The 16,227-nt window shown below is 41.9% G+C and overlaps 1 protein-coding gene across 1 annotated transcript in view; it reads right to left on the reverse strand.

The window, feature by feature from the left end:
* The window catches only part of SLC26A8 (solute carrier family 26 member 8), a 31,182-nt gene that overhangs the window by 8,391 nt on the left and 6,564 nt on the right, over positions 1–16,227 (reverse strand). Inside the window, exons 3-13 of the mRNA XM_084611564.1 lie at positions 15,460–15,599; positions 12,596–12,712; positions 11,253–11,428; positions 9,989–10,153; positions 9,343–9,492; positions 8,002–8,084; positions 6,861–7,008; positions 5,687–5,800; positions 4,896–4,973; positions 3,280–3,375; positions 698–804 (exon numbers count right to left, since the gene is read on the reverse strand). Of these exons, the coding sequence (XP_084467690.1) occupies positions 698–804; positions 3,280–3,375; positions 4,896–4,973; positions 5,687–5,800; positions 6,861–7,008; positions 8,002–8,084; positions 9,343–9,492; positions 9,989–10,153; positions 11,253–11,428; positions 12,596–12,712; positions 15,460–15,599 (1,374 nt within the window). The remainder of the gene's footprint in view (positions 1–697; positions 805–3,279; positions 3,376–4,895; positions 4,974–5,686; positions 5,801–6,860; positions 7,009–8,001; positions 8,085–9,342; positions 9,493–9,988; positions 10,154–11,252; positions 11,429–12,595; positions 12,713–15,459; positions 15,600–16,227) is intronic.

Raw genomic sequence — 16,227 nt, forward strand, 5'->3', positions numbered from 1 at the left:
ATGTCTTCTGATACTTTTAAGGACTGGGATACCTGCTAGCTCATAGCATGTCTCTGTACAGAATTTAATGTCCTTTGATAATCACTAGGAAGAAATAATCTGTCCCATAAGTCTTTCAATGTAAACCTTAAATAACTGGAGGTGGGGAGGGGGCGGGGAGATTTTACAGAAGAGTTTTGTTCTGTTACAAGAGTAGAGAAGGGTCCATTTGGTGTCGATCTTGAGTAAGCTGATCTCCCCTGGCAGTGAATGCATTTAGTGAGAAGAAAGATACGTTGATGGCCGAGTCAGGTGAATATCAATGACCACTTTAGGGATAATCTTGGAATGAGGACACAGTGTACCACCTTATTGTTATGGAAGACTGTGTATAGAGGGTAGGTGATTAAAGCAAGCAGCTCACTGACTCTCCTGGCTGATGTTATCACAATAAATGGTCTTCAGTCAGATGACAGAGGCACCCTTTCCAGAGACTCAAATGGATAGTCCATCAGCTAGGCTAGGGGGTTAAATTCCCCAAAATGTACCAGTTCATGCGCAGATGGGAAATCATGAGACCTGAGAAAAACCTTGACCGAAGGGTTTACCCCACAAGCACAAAACCACTTCTGTACTGGACTGTGACATACTGCTATTCCCAAAATAACAACTTTAGGTACACTTAGTGCCCTGCTCTGAGGGTAACATGACCCAGTACCTGTGTGACCTAACAGTGATGATGAAGAAGGTGAATCCCATTGCGATGGCCAAGCCGATATCGAGACCAAGACACAGAACGGCTGCAAAAGTCACAATCCAAATAACCTTTGAATAAGAGGCAGGGAGGACAATATTAGCTGCTGAAAGGGTCAAACAAGAACACACCAACAATGCACCCATGTAACCTGCTCCATCTCAGCCACCAAAGACAGCAGCTTTCACTGAGTCAAACCAATAATTCAGCTGTGTCCTGTACTGATGAATGTACTTGGGACGACTTCTCTTGTGCAGAGCTACTGTAAACCTCAGAAAGGCCCTAATGACTTTTCAGTTGAACTGTTCTGGGCAGCACCATCAAGCTAGATTTATTATTATATTATTTGTATTACAACAGCCCGTGTGAGCCCCAGTGATGGCCCAGGAGCCCACGGTGCTAAGGACTACACAAACACAAGCAGAATGAACTGTGTGATGGCTGCAAACATCATGTTAGTTCTGCAACATTTTTGAGAAGGGAGATTTGGTGGGTTTACTTAGGAGGGGATCAGCTAAATGGAAAGAAGGAGAATGGGACAGGGCAGGGGAAAAGGTGTGAAGGGAAGCTGAGGTGAAGATACTGTGAGAAGGAAGTGGAGGGCTGGAGCAAATACCCAATCAGCCATAGGGCAGAGAAAGTCAGAAAACATTCTACAGTTTTGATTGGACTGTCCAAAGGCCAAAAGGTCCCTGCTTTGGCTTCTGCTGGTCCTACCACATGGCATCTCTGGCTGGCTTCTCACTGCAGCTCATTTGGTTGCTGTACGAAAGTAGAGGTTAGAAATGGTAGCATAGGTGAAGTGTCTCAACTTCACTCCTGGAACATTTCTAGCCTGGAAGTGGTGACAGACAGGGATCAGAGCACAGGGCTTCAGAACCTCCACCACAGACTCAAGCTACAAATGCTGATAGATTTACCCCCCTACTCCACCAAATATACAGGCACCATACATTTGAGGATGCAGAATCCAAAGCCCATAATACACTAGGGAAAGTGTTATGTGTAACTGCAAGGGGATCCAAGTTTGCATACATAATTGTACCCTACACCAAGAGGACTATAAGGATAAGAAGGCCTGACTGAGACAGGGTGCTGAGAATTCCCAACATAGGTCTGGAGCGCCATCCCCAATGGCAGAGAAACTGTACTGAATCCCTGGGTACCAAGACCCAGTCTCTCCCAGAAGGAGCTCATGTGCTAAATCCTGGAGTGGAGTAACAGGAGAAAGAACCCTGCTGTGGTCAACTGAAGAAAACACAACTACTCTCGTTGGAAATGGAGGCACAAATGACCCAGATGCTCCATCCTTTCTAGTGATCAAAGGGAGCATTGACCGAGGTTGACACCAAAGTCTCCACAATCTGAGGAGAATGAAAAGCTGATGCTCAGTCGGAATCTCAAGCCTCCTTAACAGGGTTTCAGTGATGTGAAGGTATCAAATGGCAATTGGGGTCATGCTCCTCTGAGCTCAGACTCCTGCATGAGGGGAGAGGGGATGTGGGTCCACAAACGGTGGGAAGACATCATGGCTCCAATGGACACTGCTTCTTATAGGTTCAGTAGTTCAGTCACCAAGAGCACACTTCTGCCTACAGTGTGAATCTACTTGGCTAACGCTTTTTAAAAGCAGAACCTGCATTTAAAGGGAGAGGTTGGCTATAGGTTACAGGCTGCTTTTACACCAATATGTGTTTGAATAAATTACAGTTCAGCTAATGTATTTTTTAATACATGTATGTTTTAATAAGCTGTTTTAGTTCAGCTGGAAATGTTCTAGGTTCATAGAATTTTAGAAAATCTTGTTTCCAGCTATAAGCCTTGCCAAGGAGTAGGTGAGTCAAGTTTTATAGTGTTTATAAACAGGCTACTAAAGTTATGGGCCTCTTTTGTCCCAGCTACCAAAACCACAGCACAGGCTGAGAGCATTAAAAACAGAATATATGATCTGGAAGCAAACCTCCTCAGGTAAATTTCCTTTCCTTAACACGCAGAACACTGAATGAGGTATCACATTTAGTTTATCTTTTTATCAGTTAGGTGTGTATACAATGCTCATCACTGTGGGATCTCAGCATTCAACATTTGTCTACTTCAAACATATGTGGAGATAATTTTGTTGATTTTTTCATTGCATATATTTTATTTTGGGAGAAACTTTCTTAAATATATTTGTTCTTTTTAAAAAAACAGGATACAAAGTAATCTATAGGTGAAAGAGGGCGTGGGCTGGCTTGGGTGCAGGTGAGAATTGTTTCCCTGCAAACATCCAACTCTTCCAGCCTGAAGTCACCCACATGGTACCTGAACAGTTTGCCTCCCCTAACATTTTGAGGCCATAAGCAATTCTGCCTATATTGAAATAATTGCAAGTTAATTTGTAAAACTATTTCGCTGCATCAAACAGCCCCTTTCAGTAATTCAGCTTCCTCTGTGCAGCAGAGGACCATCTCTCCAAGAGCACCTGAATTGTTTGCTCTGCATCCTTCCCTGAAAGCATACACACACCCCTGCTCCAAATCCCTGTGTGAGTCTTTCCCACTTACAAAATGATACTTATCCTGTCTCCACAGGGTGGGGACGTCCATAAATTTTTCAAGAAATGGGAACATGTTGACCATTACAATCGCAGCTAGTACAGCCTATGGGAGTCAGAGAAAAATAGCATTTATTCTCCTGTTAATTCGTTATGGGACTCTAAACATGCTATGAAATGGATACATAGACCATGGCTAGATAAACTGCTAAGTTAAGGTGTTAAAATACCTACATTTCAGTAATTACCATGTATACATATGACTAACAATTTTCTTCTGATCTGTAAACCCATATTAAATTTGTATATAATCTCTTGTCTAATTTCACAGGAATGTCTGCAAATATAATTGCATCGTCTGTTGAAATATGTGTTAACTTCCGCTGCAGTGCTCTTCAATAAACCACCGCAAATATGCTTTTGCCTCCTGAAACACTAAGGGGGGGCCACATCGCCACCACAAAAATACTGCTTCGATAAGGAATGCTTTTAGCTAGCCCGGACAACACGTAGCCAGACAGGGGAAGCTGTCTGACACCATTTGTCAAAAACACCCCTTTTTCCTAATGCAGACAAGAGAATTGGGGGTGGGTAACATCCAATTTGTTAGCTAGTTCTGGGAAAGGGCTTGGTCTTCCTATCTTAGGCCATGTCTACACTTACAAGCTGATACAGCTGCGCTGCTGTAAAAGCACGCACGTAGCTGCGTTATGCAGACGGGAGAGCGCTCTCCTGTCGACATCATAAAACCAGCTCAACGAGTGGCGGTAGTTATGTTGGTGGGAGAGCATCTCCCGCCGACATAACACTGTGCACACGAGCGCTTATCCTGGCAACATTTATGTCGTGCAGGGGTGTGTTTTTTTCACACCCCTGAGCGACAAAAGTTTTGCTGACATAAGTGTTAGTGTAGACATGGCCTTACAGAGAGGCCAGGGGACATTGGAAAATAATGCTCGGTCTCAGCAGTTCCCTAAGTAAAACTTTCCAAAGAATGGGAGAGCCAGAGGAAATATTAAGAGATGAATGGAAATATGGGTCCCTGAAAAAACAGTATTTTATTAGAGTCTCATAGGGCAATGAAAGATCTGGGGCAGGCAGTTTAGGAGACCATTTGGTTTTGGAATAAATCTCAAAGTCCAAGCTGGTATCACACATACTAAAACCAAATTCCAGTTGGAGGGTTTTGTGTCCTTTAGTGAAGTCTCTGAGGCACCAATCCTACAAACACGTACACATTTGTGTCTAAGAGTACTTCATGGAAGCGTATAGCCCTGTTGACTTCAATGGGACTACTCAGTGTAAGAGTTTGCAAGATAGGGGATTAAGATAATAAGCAAAACCTTTATTTCTAAATGATGGATTCTGGCTATGACGTTTCATTTATGCTCCAGCCCATGAGACCAAGCTCTTTCTAAACAACCAGAAATGGGCCTCAGATGCAAAATTTTCTATCTGGATTTTCAGCCCCATAAAGTTTAGGGGCGTTTGAATCTGTGACTCTGGTTTGGTCCCATCCCTAGAAACCGTTAACTGTTGTGTAATCCCTAATGCATTCTGGAAGACTTCTGTATTATGCTTAGTTATGGGAGCAGCCTACTTACATCCTGTTTCAAATTCACTTACATTAGGCAGAGCCAGGAAAAAGTGTCCTACTTTCATCACTACCACTAGCATTATGGATGCTCCAATTAGTGCTGCAAACTGAACAGAGATATTGTGTTAGAGATGCATTCCCGACCTGACCATGTGTTGCTCCCCTGCTGAGCTCCTCAGATATCGAAGGCTGTATGGCCACCAGCCACGCATCTTATTGAGGGAAGAAACTAATGCAGGATTTCACATTACAGCGGGAAATAGTACTGCAAAAGTACTCTTGCTTTGTCCAACCCTCCAGCTCTAAAGCGCCAGCTTTCACTGTGTGGTTCAACCCATTGGCCTAATCCCACTCAGAGGATTCTGAAAGAGTCTGGTGACGTTGTATGTCACTCAGATACACTCTTCTTTTCAGCTGAAGGACCATTTGCCCACAAACAGTATACGCAGGGGGATTTGAGACCGCCTTCAAGTAAGGAAAGGGGCAAAGGAAACTGTGTGCTTCTGATTGCAAGATCACCACTATTACGCCCTAGCACAGGAGTTGCAGCAACAGTAGATGACCCATCGTGTTCTGCTCCAGATACTACAAAACTAGCAGTCTGTGATCATGTAATTAAAGACTGCATGTTAATGCAGAAGCATAAGGGGACGGAATTAACGTTGCACAGGCAGAATTGTGAAAAGTGGTGTTTACAGAAGTCTGTAAATTGCTTGGATGAAAACCAGGGCTCTAGTGGAATTATATTGATCCTAGAGGAGGGTCTGGAAGCTTGACCTCCTGATCAGGTATCGCAGCTCATAAAACCAACCCAACTCACCTGTGTTTTTCCACCTGTCTTCTCCTGAATGACAGTCCCCGAAATAGCACAGCTGATGGCAAAGCTTTTGAAAAATGAACTGAAGATATTGCATAGCCCTATAGCCATGAGCTCCTATAAAGCACAGACAAAACAAAAACACACAACCCCAAAACTTACTTACTTATAGTAACTGTGGTTTTTTTCAAGAGTGATATTACTGTCTGCTCCCGTTTATTGGATGCCCACCTGTACTGCTTGGCTTTGGGGATGTTTTGAAAAGCAGGGCTAGGGCGCTCCCTTTCATTGTACCACATGTTCACACCTGAAGCACTGACCTCAACAACTTCAGTTCCTTCTTCTAAAAGAGTCCTTTGAGAGTGAACTCTAGCCCCCTGAATGATATGACACCCCAGTTAACATGCACAGCATAATGTACCTATGCAAATGCTGGGTGCAAATGACATGCCCTTTGTAGTCATCCCCGAAGGCTACAAGAAGTCATGCTGACTTCCTACCTGCCTTAGTTCCATCCTAATAAAATCTCAATGCCTTTGTAAGAAGCTAAATATGAAATGGTGCAAGCTTGCTAGTTACTAACCAGAGTACACTAGAAATAATGGAGTTTGAGGCCAAAGACTTCCCATATCATCACTCCAGACAGAGAAGATCCTTGCACCAACAGGTGGCTACAGAAAGGAAGGAAATGAGGCTATTCAGCCCTTTTATAACCTTGGCTATTAATGTTTGGGTGCTGTGCACTTTGAAAAATTCCAGAAAAGTTCCAAAATTCATTGGCATAAGCGGGGGGTGCACCCCACAATTAGGAACATACAGAGGTCAGGTTGTAGAAGAAGTAGCTGTTTTAGCCTGGCCTCTCCAACCCCTCTACCATATCCCATATCTTTCTTCAGGGGCAAACAAACATCCGTATGCATGTGATTGGTTTCAGGCAGGGTGCTGGAAGTCACCCATTGTTTTAGCCTTTCTCAGCTCGTACACTGCTTCAGATAGTTGTGATTCCAGTGCTCTTCCTCCTGTTGGGAAGGTAGCTGAGTTGCTGTAAAGCCACTGGGCTGCATTTCTGCTCTGCCCCTAGGACTCCCACCACACTCCGAGACAGTTAGTGGCTTTGGTAAGTGACAAGTAAGTCCAGGTTGGCTGGCCTAGGAAGCATGTGAGGTTGTGCTCTCACCTGGTTGCTGGAGATGTTGTAGTTGTGAATACAAGCGTACCTCTTTCCCACGAAAATGAGAAGGAAGTAGCTTACAATAGCCAGGGAGAAGGCATGGGCTACAATCCTGCTCAAATTTGATAAGTCTGGCAGCGTAGGAGGCAGAAACCTGGAACAGCAGAGAATAAATTGTCTTAATCTTGTTCTGTGCCTTACGTACAGTTCCCCTGTTCAGGACCTCAGCCGACGGCATTCAGAACTCTTCAGGGGATGCTCTGAATCTTGTTGGGGTGATCACTGCCATCTCATGAAAATCCCTTGATGGGTCTGTGCACAGTAAATGTAAGTCAGTAATCTGTGGAGAATACTGTTTAAGAGAGGAGCAGATGGAGGGTGGATCAAAGAGCATGCAGGTAGCCTCTTTCTAACCAGCATAGCCACAGGAGTGTGGCAGGATGCCAAGCATTACCTTAACCACTAGGCAGAGACCTGGCTAACACACAGAGTAGCATTTCATGGCCCTATGGGAGGTGGGAGAGAGCTACTAGTTGGGGTGTATCTAGGCTCCCCTATCTACATGTTGCCTTCGGCAGCACACAATGAAGGGAGCACAGACTGCATCTATTTTCAGCAGCAATAAGGATCGTTGCTGAATGTGTTTCACCCAGAGCCCTCCTCTCAGAAATATCCTGCACTGCACTTTCCACTTGGCTTCTACTGCTGGTCTATAACCTCTTGTAAAATAAGGATATTTAATATCTCAATTGCAGGGATAGTGGGAGGTTTAGTTCATTAATGTTTGTAAAATACTTTAAGTCCATTGCAAGGCAAGCCCAATGTAAAGAAAAATGACCAGGAGGGAAAAAAAAAGACATTTGGAAAAAGAAAACAAAAAACCCCCACAAACAAGAACCTTTCTCTACAATTTAAAATAAAATTTAATCTAAAATGTAAATAAATAAAATTAAATTTGTGGATGGTAAATAATGGTGAGGAAAGGGCAGACATACAGAACAATTTGGATTACTTGGTAAGATGGGCCCATTCAAACCAAATGTTTTCATAAAGCCAAATGCAAAGTCATACATCTAGGAACAAGGAATACAGACCATCTCTCTCTCTCTCTCGAGTACGTTTTCATTCATAACTGGAAATTACCAACCTGTGTGGAACCATTTTGGCTGCAAGCATACTGGATTCGGCATGCAGATGCACATGGTTAGCAATAATGGTGATTGTAATAATCTGGGAAGGAAAACAGGAAAATTATATTATAGATAGTAAATTCTGGGGGGAAGGGGGCAGAGACTGTCTTTTCATACATGTTATATAATACTTCCTTAAGAAATACACCAAAATAAATGCAGTTTCTAGTTTGTGATAATGGAAGATGAGGAGAAAGCTAAACACTTGCTTACAAAATTCCATCATAACTTAACTATGGAATGTTCAAAATTCCACAAGAATAATTACAGAAGCTACCTACAGATTCTTTCTGCAAGTGGAAATATATGAGAACCTTGAAATAACCTGTAAAATGTTCTTTTCAATAAAATACATAACTACTGGCACTTCTGAACTTCTTGCAGGTGACCATGATTATGATGTGGCACTACATAAGGAGATATTACAATTAACTTTATTATTGACTTGACAATTTTTGAACACTAAAGAGTTAAAGTGTTCTTTCTCCAGTTGTTAAATTAATAACAAAGCAGGATAGAAACCAGTTTACAATCTCCGATCTTGGATTCCGACATGGCCATTGTCACAAACGCGCCCTATTCTACGAAGTGCTGAGTAACCTCAACTTCCGCTAACATCAATCACAGTTGGACTCTAAGTACCTTATTCCTGGGGAAAAGTACCTCTGACCCGCTGAACTTTCAGACTTCTGGCTGAGCAAAATGGTCAGAGTTTTCCTTTCAGCCTTTTTTAAACTATTTTTACATTTAATATTTTTGATCATTAAAAAAAAAGACGCAGGAGAAGAAAAAGAGAAGGAGAAAAAGTAAACGAAAGATGACACCAACAAAATCTGAATCCACAGCTGGAACCTGTCTCTAAAATAGAATGAGTCTGAACATCCCCAACATCTGGGAAGGTTCAGACTCAGACCCGGATTTAGAAACCCCAGTGAGTGTTTGGATGCAAGGTTCTAATTTTGCTCACAATAAATAAAGATAAGAGGTTCAAACTCTGATCAAGACGGGAGACCTGGTGTTTTGATTTGCGCCAATTTCTGAATAATACTTTGCATTTATACAGCACTTTACAGACATTAGTTACTCCTCACAGCATCCTCAGGAGGCAGGGATGCAGAGATTTAGTAATTGTCCAAAGCCACTCTGCAAATCCGTGGCAGAGCAGATAATGGGACTCGGGAGCTCCTGGTTCACAGCCCTGTGCTCTAACCACAAGACCAAGCTACCTCTCATATAGTGAGACTTTGCTGGTTTCTGTTAATTTTAGTTATCATAGTGGACATATGGAGAAGACTTACCAGGAGAAGTTCCATAGGGAATGCAACAGGACTGTGCTTGTAAGTTATCTTGATACAATTGCTGATCCTCAGCATGACTAGGCCAACCAAAAATAGCAATATACTGGTGGCATTAGCCTTTGGGAGAGCCACGCAATACTGAAACAGGTTCTGAATGGGAAACATCATAGAGAGGATGAGAAGGGGATATTACAGCGTTTTTTATATGAGCTGGCATTTCACACTCTGTAAAGGATGACAAAGGATGCCCTTGTATTTCAACTAGTAGGCCCTTCTGTGACAAAAGTATCTTTAATGGGAAGAGGGAGACAGCTACTAAGAACACAGCAAGATTTTAAAAATATGTTTTCTATAGAGAGCAATACAGAAAATAACAGCACAGATATGGCTTTGTACTTCTCATTGTATTTTCTAAAGTGAGTAGAGAACCCTCTCCAGCCCCTCTCTCCTCCTAGCATCCAGAAAATCTGCATACACTGTATAGTACACCCACCTACGAAGAGTGAACGTAGCTACGGTTGAGACTTGCCTAATTTCTCCCCTAGCAATGTGCTTATACTGAAATTATCTTAATTTCTGAAGCTGTTCATTCCCTTCCCCTCCAAGGGGCAGGCACGTCTCTGAACCAAGTGTCTGGTTTACTCACGTAGAAAATGGCCAGGGGGCCCATATGGAAGTTGATCACAATCCCGAAGATGAAGGAGAACTGGGATACGATGACATGCAGCGCTGCTGCAGTGAGGTAAGAATCAATGAGGGTCTTTGGCAGATAGGTTGTGACAAACCCCAAGCAGAAGCAGCCTAAAAGCAACTGAAAGGAAAGCAAGAGAGGAATGAGAAGTGGTGGCACAAAGGGGACTGAGCCTGACACTAAGTGATCAGCTACTTTGGAACCTAATCCTTAACTCTCCAACACCCTCCTTGTCCTTTATACACCAAAGGCCTGATTCTCCACTGCTTTACACCAGGTGAACTCATTTGTACCTGTTGCATCCGTTTTGCACAATGAGTAAAACACTACTAAAGCAGCTTGATAGCATTTTTCATCCACTTTGTACAGGTAAAAATGACTACATAAAAGTGCAAGCAGTGGAGAATCAGGCTGCCAAATGCAAAGCATTTAACTCTAACTATCCAGTATCACACAAGGAGATTCTCTGGCCTCCACTTTTGATCGGATGGATTAAAAATAATTCCAAGACAAAAAACAATGTTAAAGAGAAATTAAGAGTTGGTATAGAAATCAGTACATGTAAGGGTAAATCCTTATAAGAACATGGCAGTTAAGAGAAAAATCTACTAGAAAAGGAAAGACATTCAGATTTAAGGTTAAAACTTACAAGAAACCCAAATATTTGAAAGCATGGAAATCCACAGATAAATTACCAAAACTACCAGGCATCACTGGCAAGAGACAAGAACTGACAAGTGGGGCGAGGCAGAGCAATAAAGAGTCTTAAAGGTGGAGTCAAAAGCTGAAATTTGATGCAGTAGAAAATGGAGAACCAGTGAAGAGATTGAACTGGGGCGTGTGTACAGGTGTTTTGGAGGGACTGAACAGAACAGGCAATCACTGAGTGATCCATCCCCTGTTGTCCACTCTCAGCTTCCAGCAGTTCTTGTGTGGACAGAAAAAAATTCTGATTCAGGAAATATTATGGAGGAGGATGTACCAGGATTTGAAAATGAATTGAATGTGTGGGTCAAGGGGTAGAGGCACTTTAACATATCTTGGTCGGAAATCCTAAGAGGAAAAAGATCTAGAGCCCTGTGTTCAATGCACTGCAAAAAATATATATTCAAACGTGTGTGCTGGGAAAGTTTAACCTCTTGGTAGTTCTAGTTCCCTGGTTTGTACAATGTCCATCAAGGCCACATCCATCGGGAGCTAAAAGGAATGCAACTTCTACCTGGATGATCCCAGTCAGAAATGTCGTTGATGCAGTAAGTGTCAAGGCTTCCATGTAACTTTTCATATAATTTGCATCTGAGAAATTGGCAAAGGTTCCATTAGCAGTCAATATAGGGCTGAAATTCAGAGTCTTCAGAACATCTGCCACCATTGCATTCAGAATGCTGAATGAACCTGGGACCAACAGAAGCAGAGAACAGAGAAGAAGGTTGTGTGATTCCCTGCAACCACAAGTCCATTTTTCACCCCCACCCATGCACTAGAAGGTCTATTTTCACCATCTGTGTGTGTTTGTTTGTTTGTGTGTGTGTATATACATTCACACACACTTCTTAATAGCTATATAAAATGATGTCTGAAACACTGATTCTCACACACCTCCCTCCCAAGTATATGAAATTCCTGATATATCATTCAAAAGCAGATTACATCTACAACCTCACAAACATGAACTATCAAGTTGTTCAGATGCATGACCAAAGATTATTTCAATACAAACTCTAAACAAGCTTTTACCCCACTGTCAAATAGACTGAAAAGTGAATGTGAAAGAAGTTAGCTGAAGAAGGAAGTGTAGCTCTGGCTCAAAGACTAGAGGGCACCCTATACCCACTTATTGTGATACAGTGGCCAACCTTTTCACCTGAAAGGAAGGGAAAACAAAGGAGGAGGTTTAGGATCAGAACCATTGCCAAAAAATAAATTGCCAGGACTCTGTTCACAGATTTATGTCTCCAGTCCATTTGTTTGTTGATCTCTTTGTACAAATTTCTCTCTTTCTCATGTGTTTGTATGTATTGTGAATATATAATTGGAAGAGTGCAGAACCATTAAGGATGTGATGGTGGCAAGCAGCTGTGTGACCCCCACGAGAAGACCAGAAGCCAAATTGTGACTCTCAGTCTGGTTCCCCTCTTGCTCTCGGGGATGGTGGGGGAGAGAAGGAAGGAAGAGTATTCTGCGCAAGCCCTGCTGTGTCTGGTGCTGATTACTCTTCCATGGCATTCTGGCTCTCTCCTCTGTGCTGGTACTTGTGATGTGGATAGTCCATGCAAGGAAGTAAGTGGACACCTTACTCCCTTGTGCGGGCATACAAGGTAGTCCACAGTTGAGTCCTAAGTGATTTCCTCAGGATCATACAACAAGACAGTTACAGAACTGGAACCGAACCCAAGCAGGTGACTAGGAGTGAGGATGCTCACTCCAAGACCATGCTACCAAGTAAGATCAAATAGATGAGACAAAGATAGATATAGGCACCTCCCACACCCTTTAATGACAACTCTGCACATGACCCCATAAGTCCTGGAGACCCAATTCACAGAGCAGAGTAAAACTTACCAATGGAGATATGGTGCGAAGTCCCGAATATGACATATGTTAATGAGCAGCAGAATGCAGAATAGAAGCCATTGACAACTGGTAGTGGTAACCTCGTTAACAAAACTCCTGACAGTCCTGGAGGAGAAACATACATTTCTAAAAGCAAAGTGTACCTGGCAAGATTTTATCTTCTACTTTTATTTTTGAAGTGAAACTCTGCTTGTGAAAAAGTGCCTGCCTGGCAGCCTTGAAGAACGAAGCTCCGTATTGATTGACAGAACAGGCACAGCACAAGCAGCAAAGCAAGGTTCCCTCATAGTGACCCAGTACTATCTCCATCTGTGTCTGGAGAAGCCACCTCCACAGGTGACAGGACAGTTCAGCCCCCATAATCCATTCTGCCGAGAAGGCAAGAATTGAGACTGACAACTATGGGGCCAGTTAGTGTCAAACCTCGTGGTTGTTTTGTGACATGGGCCCCTGTTAACTAGAAACTGGACTTAGAACCACAAACTCATTTCACTTAGGTCACCTAACGATGATCAGATGCTAAAAGTTTTATGACAGGTTTCAGAGTAACAGCCGTGTTAGTCTGTATTAGCAAAAAGAAAAGAAAATGGCCCAACTTGATTATCATACACATTGTAAGGAGAGTGATCACTTTAGATAAGCTATTACCAGCAGGAGAGTGGGGGGGGGGGAGAGAAAACCTTTTGTAGTGGTAGACACCCATTTTTTCATGGTTTGTGTGTATAAAAAGATCTTCTGTACTTTCCACAGTATGCATCCGATGAAGTGAGCTGTAGCTCATGAAAGCTTACGCTCAAATAAATTGGTTAGTCTCTAAGGTGCCACAAGTACTCCTTTTCTTTTTTAAAAGTTTTATATATCTGACCAATTAAATTGCACTAAAAAGTATGAAAAATATGATTCACAGCAGTCTGATGTTTTGTTCCTGCTCACTTGAAGCAAGCAGTTCAGCAAAAGCAGGTGACTACCAAATTCTCTTTGTAATTCATTTAGTAAATTATTGGTGGGCATGGAGGTGGTGTTCAGATACAGCTTGGGATTAGATTTAAAATGAGGACTGGGTTTGAGGCTAGATCAGGGCTTAGGGACAGGTTCCGTTTCAGAATGACTAACAGTGAAGTCTGAGCATTGTTTTTTGAGATTTTAGGCCCAATGGACGGAAATCTTGAAAGCTCAGTTGTTCTCATGGTATCTGAGACATATCCGAATATAACTGGAAAATAAGTCCCTTCTGGTTTTACATATGACCCAGGAACTGAACCATGTGGTGGATTCTATCAGGATTCTAACAGATTCAAGTTTCTGACTCAACATACCATCTTCTATATAGGTCTCCTTTCAGTTTTACCTCCAGAAGTTGGAGATAGGTCATCCAGAAAGGTCCTAGAGGGTCCTGATCAACATTACTGGAACCTGTAGCTGAGCTGTAAACCTCATTGTCACAAAGAATACTAATAAAATACTCAAAAAGAAAAGGAGGACTTGTGGCACCTTAGAGACTAACAAATTTATTTGAGCATAAGCTTTCGTGAGCTTACAGCTGAGCTGTAGCTCACGAAAGCTTATGCTCAAATAAATTTGCTGTGGTACCTTAGAGACTAACAAATTTATTTGAGCATAAGCTTTCGTGAGCTTACAGCTGAGCTGTAGCTCACAAAAGCTTATGCTCAAATAAATTTGTTAGTCTCTAAAGTACCACAAGTCCTCCTTTTCCTTTTGCGGATACAGACTAACACGGCTGCTACTCTGAAACCTAATAAAATACTGAATCTTAGAAGGCGTACATGTGTGTATGCATATTTGTTTGAGAGCACATGTGTGCCTCTCTGTGTATGTCTAATATTGTGCATAAGAGTAAATGCTGAGTACAAGTACAAACATATGTATGCAGATGTTTACCTTCCTGTACATAGCAGGCTATAAATTCAGTTAAGGAAATTTGATGTCAACTTGAAGCCCATTGTATATTCCCCAATAAAAACTATGTTAAGATGGCGGTAAAGACTGAAAGTATGTATCAGTAATTTAGGGGTAAAATACATTACAGGGATGTTACCATTATTCCAGAACTAAGCATTATAAATCCTGGAAATTCAGAGTTCACGTCAAACTTTAAAAAAATACAAACATGTCAAGGAATGGAAACAAACAGTCAGGGCATTCAAACAATCTTAATTCTGCCCTGTATTTAAACCATGCAATAACCATATGATTTTTATTAAGGCATTTTAGTGTTTGTGATCCCAAATTAGATTAAAGTAAATTTTAGAGACAAATTAGTTTTTTTCTCCTCTCACAGCATCCATTGTTTAAGAAATTTTATCTCAGCTCATTAATTGTAAATTCTCAGAAAATGTATTCTGTAATCAAAGAGTAAATGCTGTAACTTTGGGGAGAATACATTGTGTTCTTCATTCATAACAAAGTGGTTGAATCCCTACTTTAAGCAAATAAACAAACAAACAAGTAAACACAAACTTAACTATGGAACAATGAGCAGTGCTTCCATACTAGGGTAAGCATATGCAAATGTACACAAGCATACACATGTGAGCTGAAAAAGCTACTTTCAAATTCATCCCCCAAAACTAATCCTGCAAGTGCGCATACACATGGATATCCACATCAATGTGTGCATATATGCAAGATGCATACCTGAAAAACAGGCACACACAAAAATATTTTGCATGTACACAAAAGCACGCATATACAAACTCTATCCACTTTAGGACCCTACATGACTGGAGAATAAACTTCTGATCAGCCTAGGGAGAGTGGAGGAAAAATGAGGTATGAATAAAAGGAAAAAGATGGAACGGGGAAGACACGCAAGAATATTTTTCTTTGCTTACCTTGTGGAATCTGCACCATCCCCACACTTAGGCCAGCATGTATATCGTTCAGGAACCATTCTCTGACTCGATATGCACACAACCAGTTCAGGATAGGAAACATCTTGAGTATGATCTTTCTGAATCTTGCCCAGGAGAATCTGAAAGGAACCAGACAAGTTCTGTGTGCACTGTTGTTCAGTAGTTCCACCTCTGTAGATTCTTACCAGGCCTTTGTCCTTTTTATGCCCAGAATTCATAGAGCTATGATTAACCCCTTTCAGGTCCTGTAGAGACATATAACATGAATGCAATGTAGTGATTCCTATGTCTGGTTCCCTGGCATTCCATTCAAATCAACAGCAAACATTTTATGTGTCACTCACATTAGTCTTTGAATTAAGATCCCCAACTCTGGACATACTGATTTCTTATTTTTGGTACCAAAGAGGATAAGCGGAAGACAGTGCTTAGATTCCTGCTATTCTGATGAGGGTGGAAAACTGGAAATGATAAAATCTTTGAAAACTGAGGTGAAAAACAGTTATTAAGTCCCCATGTCCATCTACCACAGGGAACAGTCAAATTTGTTTCTCATACTATATTCGGTAATACGGGGATGTCAAACTGATGGCCTGCAGTCAGGATTAAGAACATAAGAATGGCCATACTGGGTCAGACTAATGGTCCATCTAGCCCAATATCCTGTCTTCCGACAGCAGCTGGTGTCAGATGCTTCAGAGGGAGTGAAGAGAATAGGGTAATTTACTGAGTAATACATCTGCTGTC

Source organism: Lepidochelys olivacea (assembly GCF_965140295.1).
Source record: "Lepidochelys olivacea isolate rLepOli2 genome assembly, chromosome: 21".
Classification (NCBI taxonomy): Eukaryota; Metazoa; Chordata; order Testudines; family Cheloniidae; genus Lepidochelys; species Lepidochelys olivacea.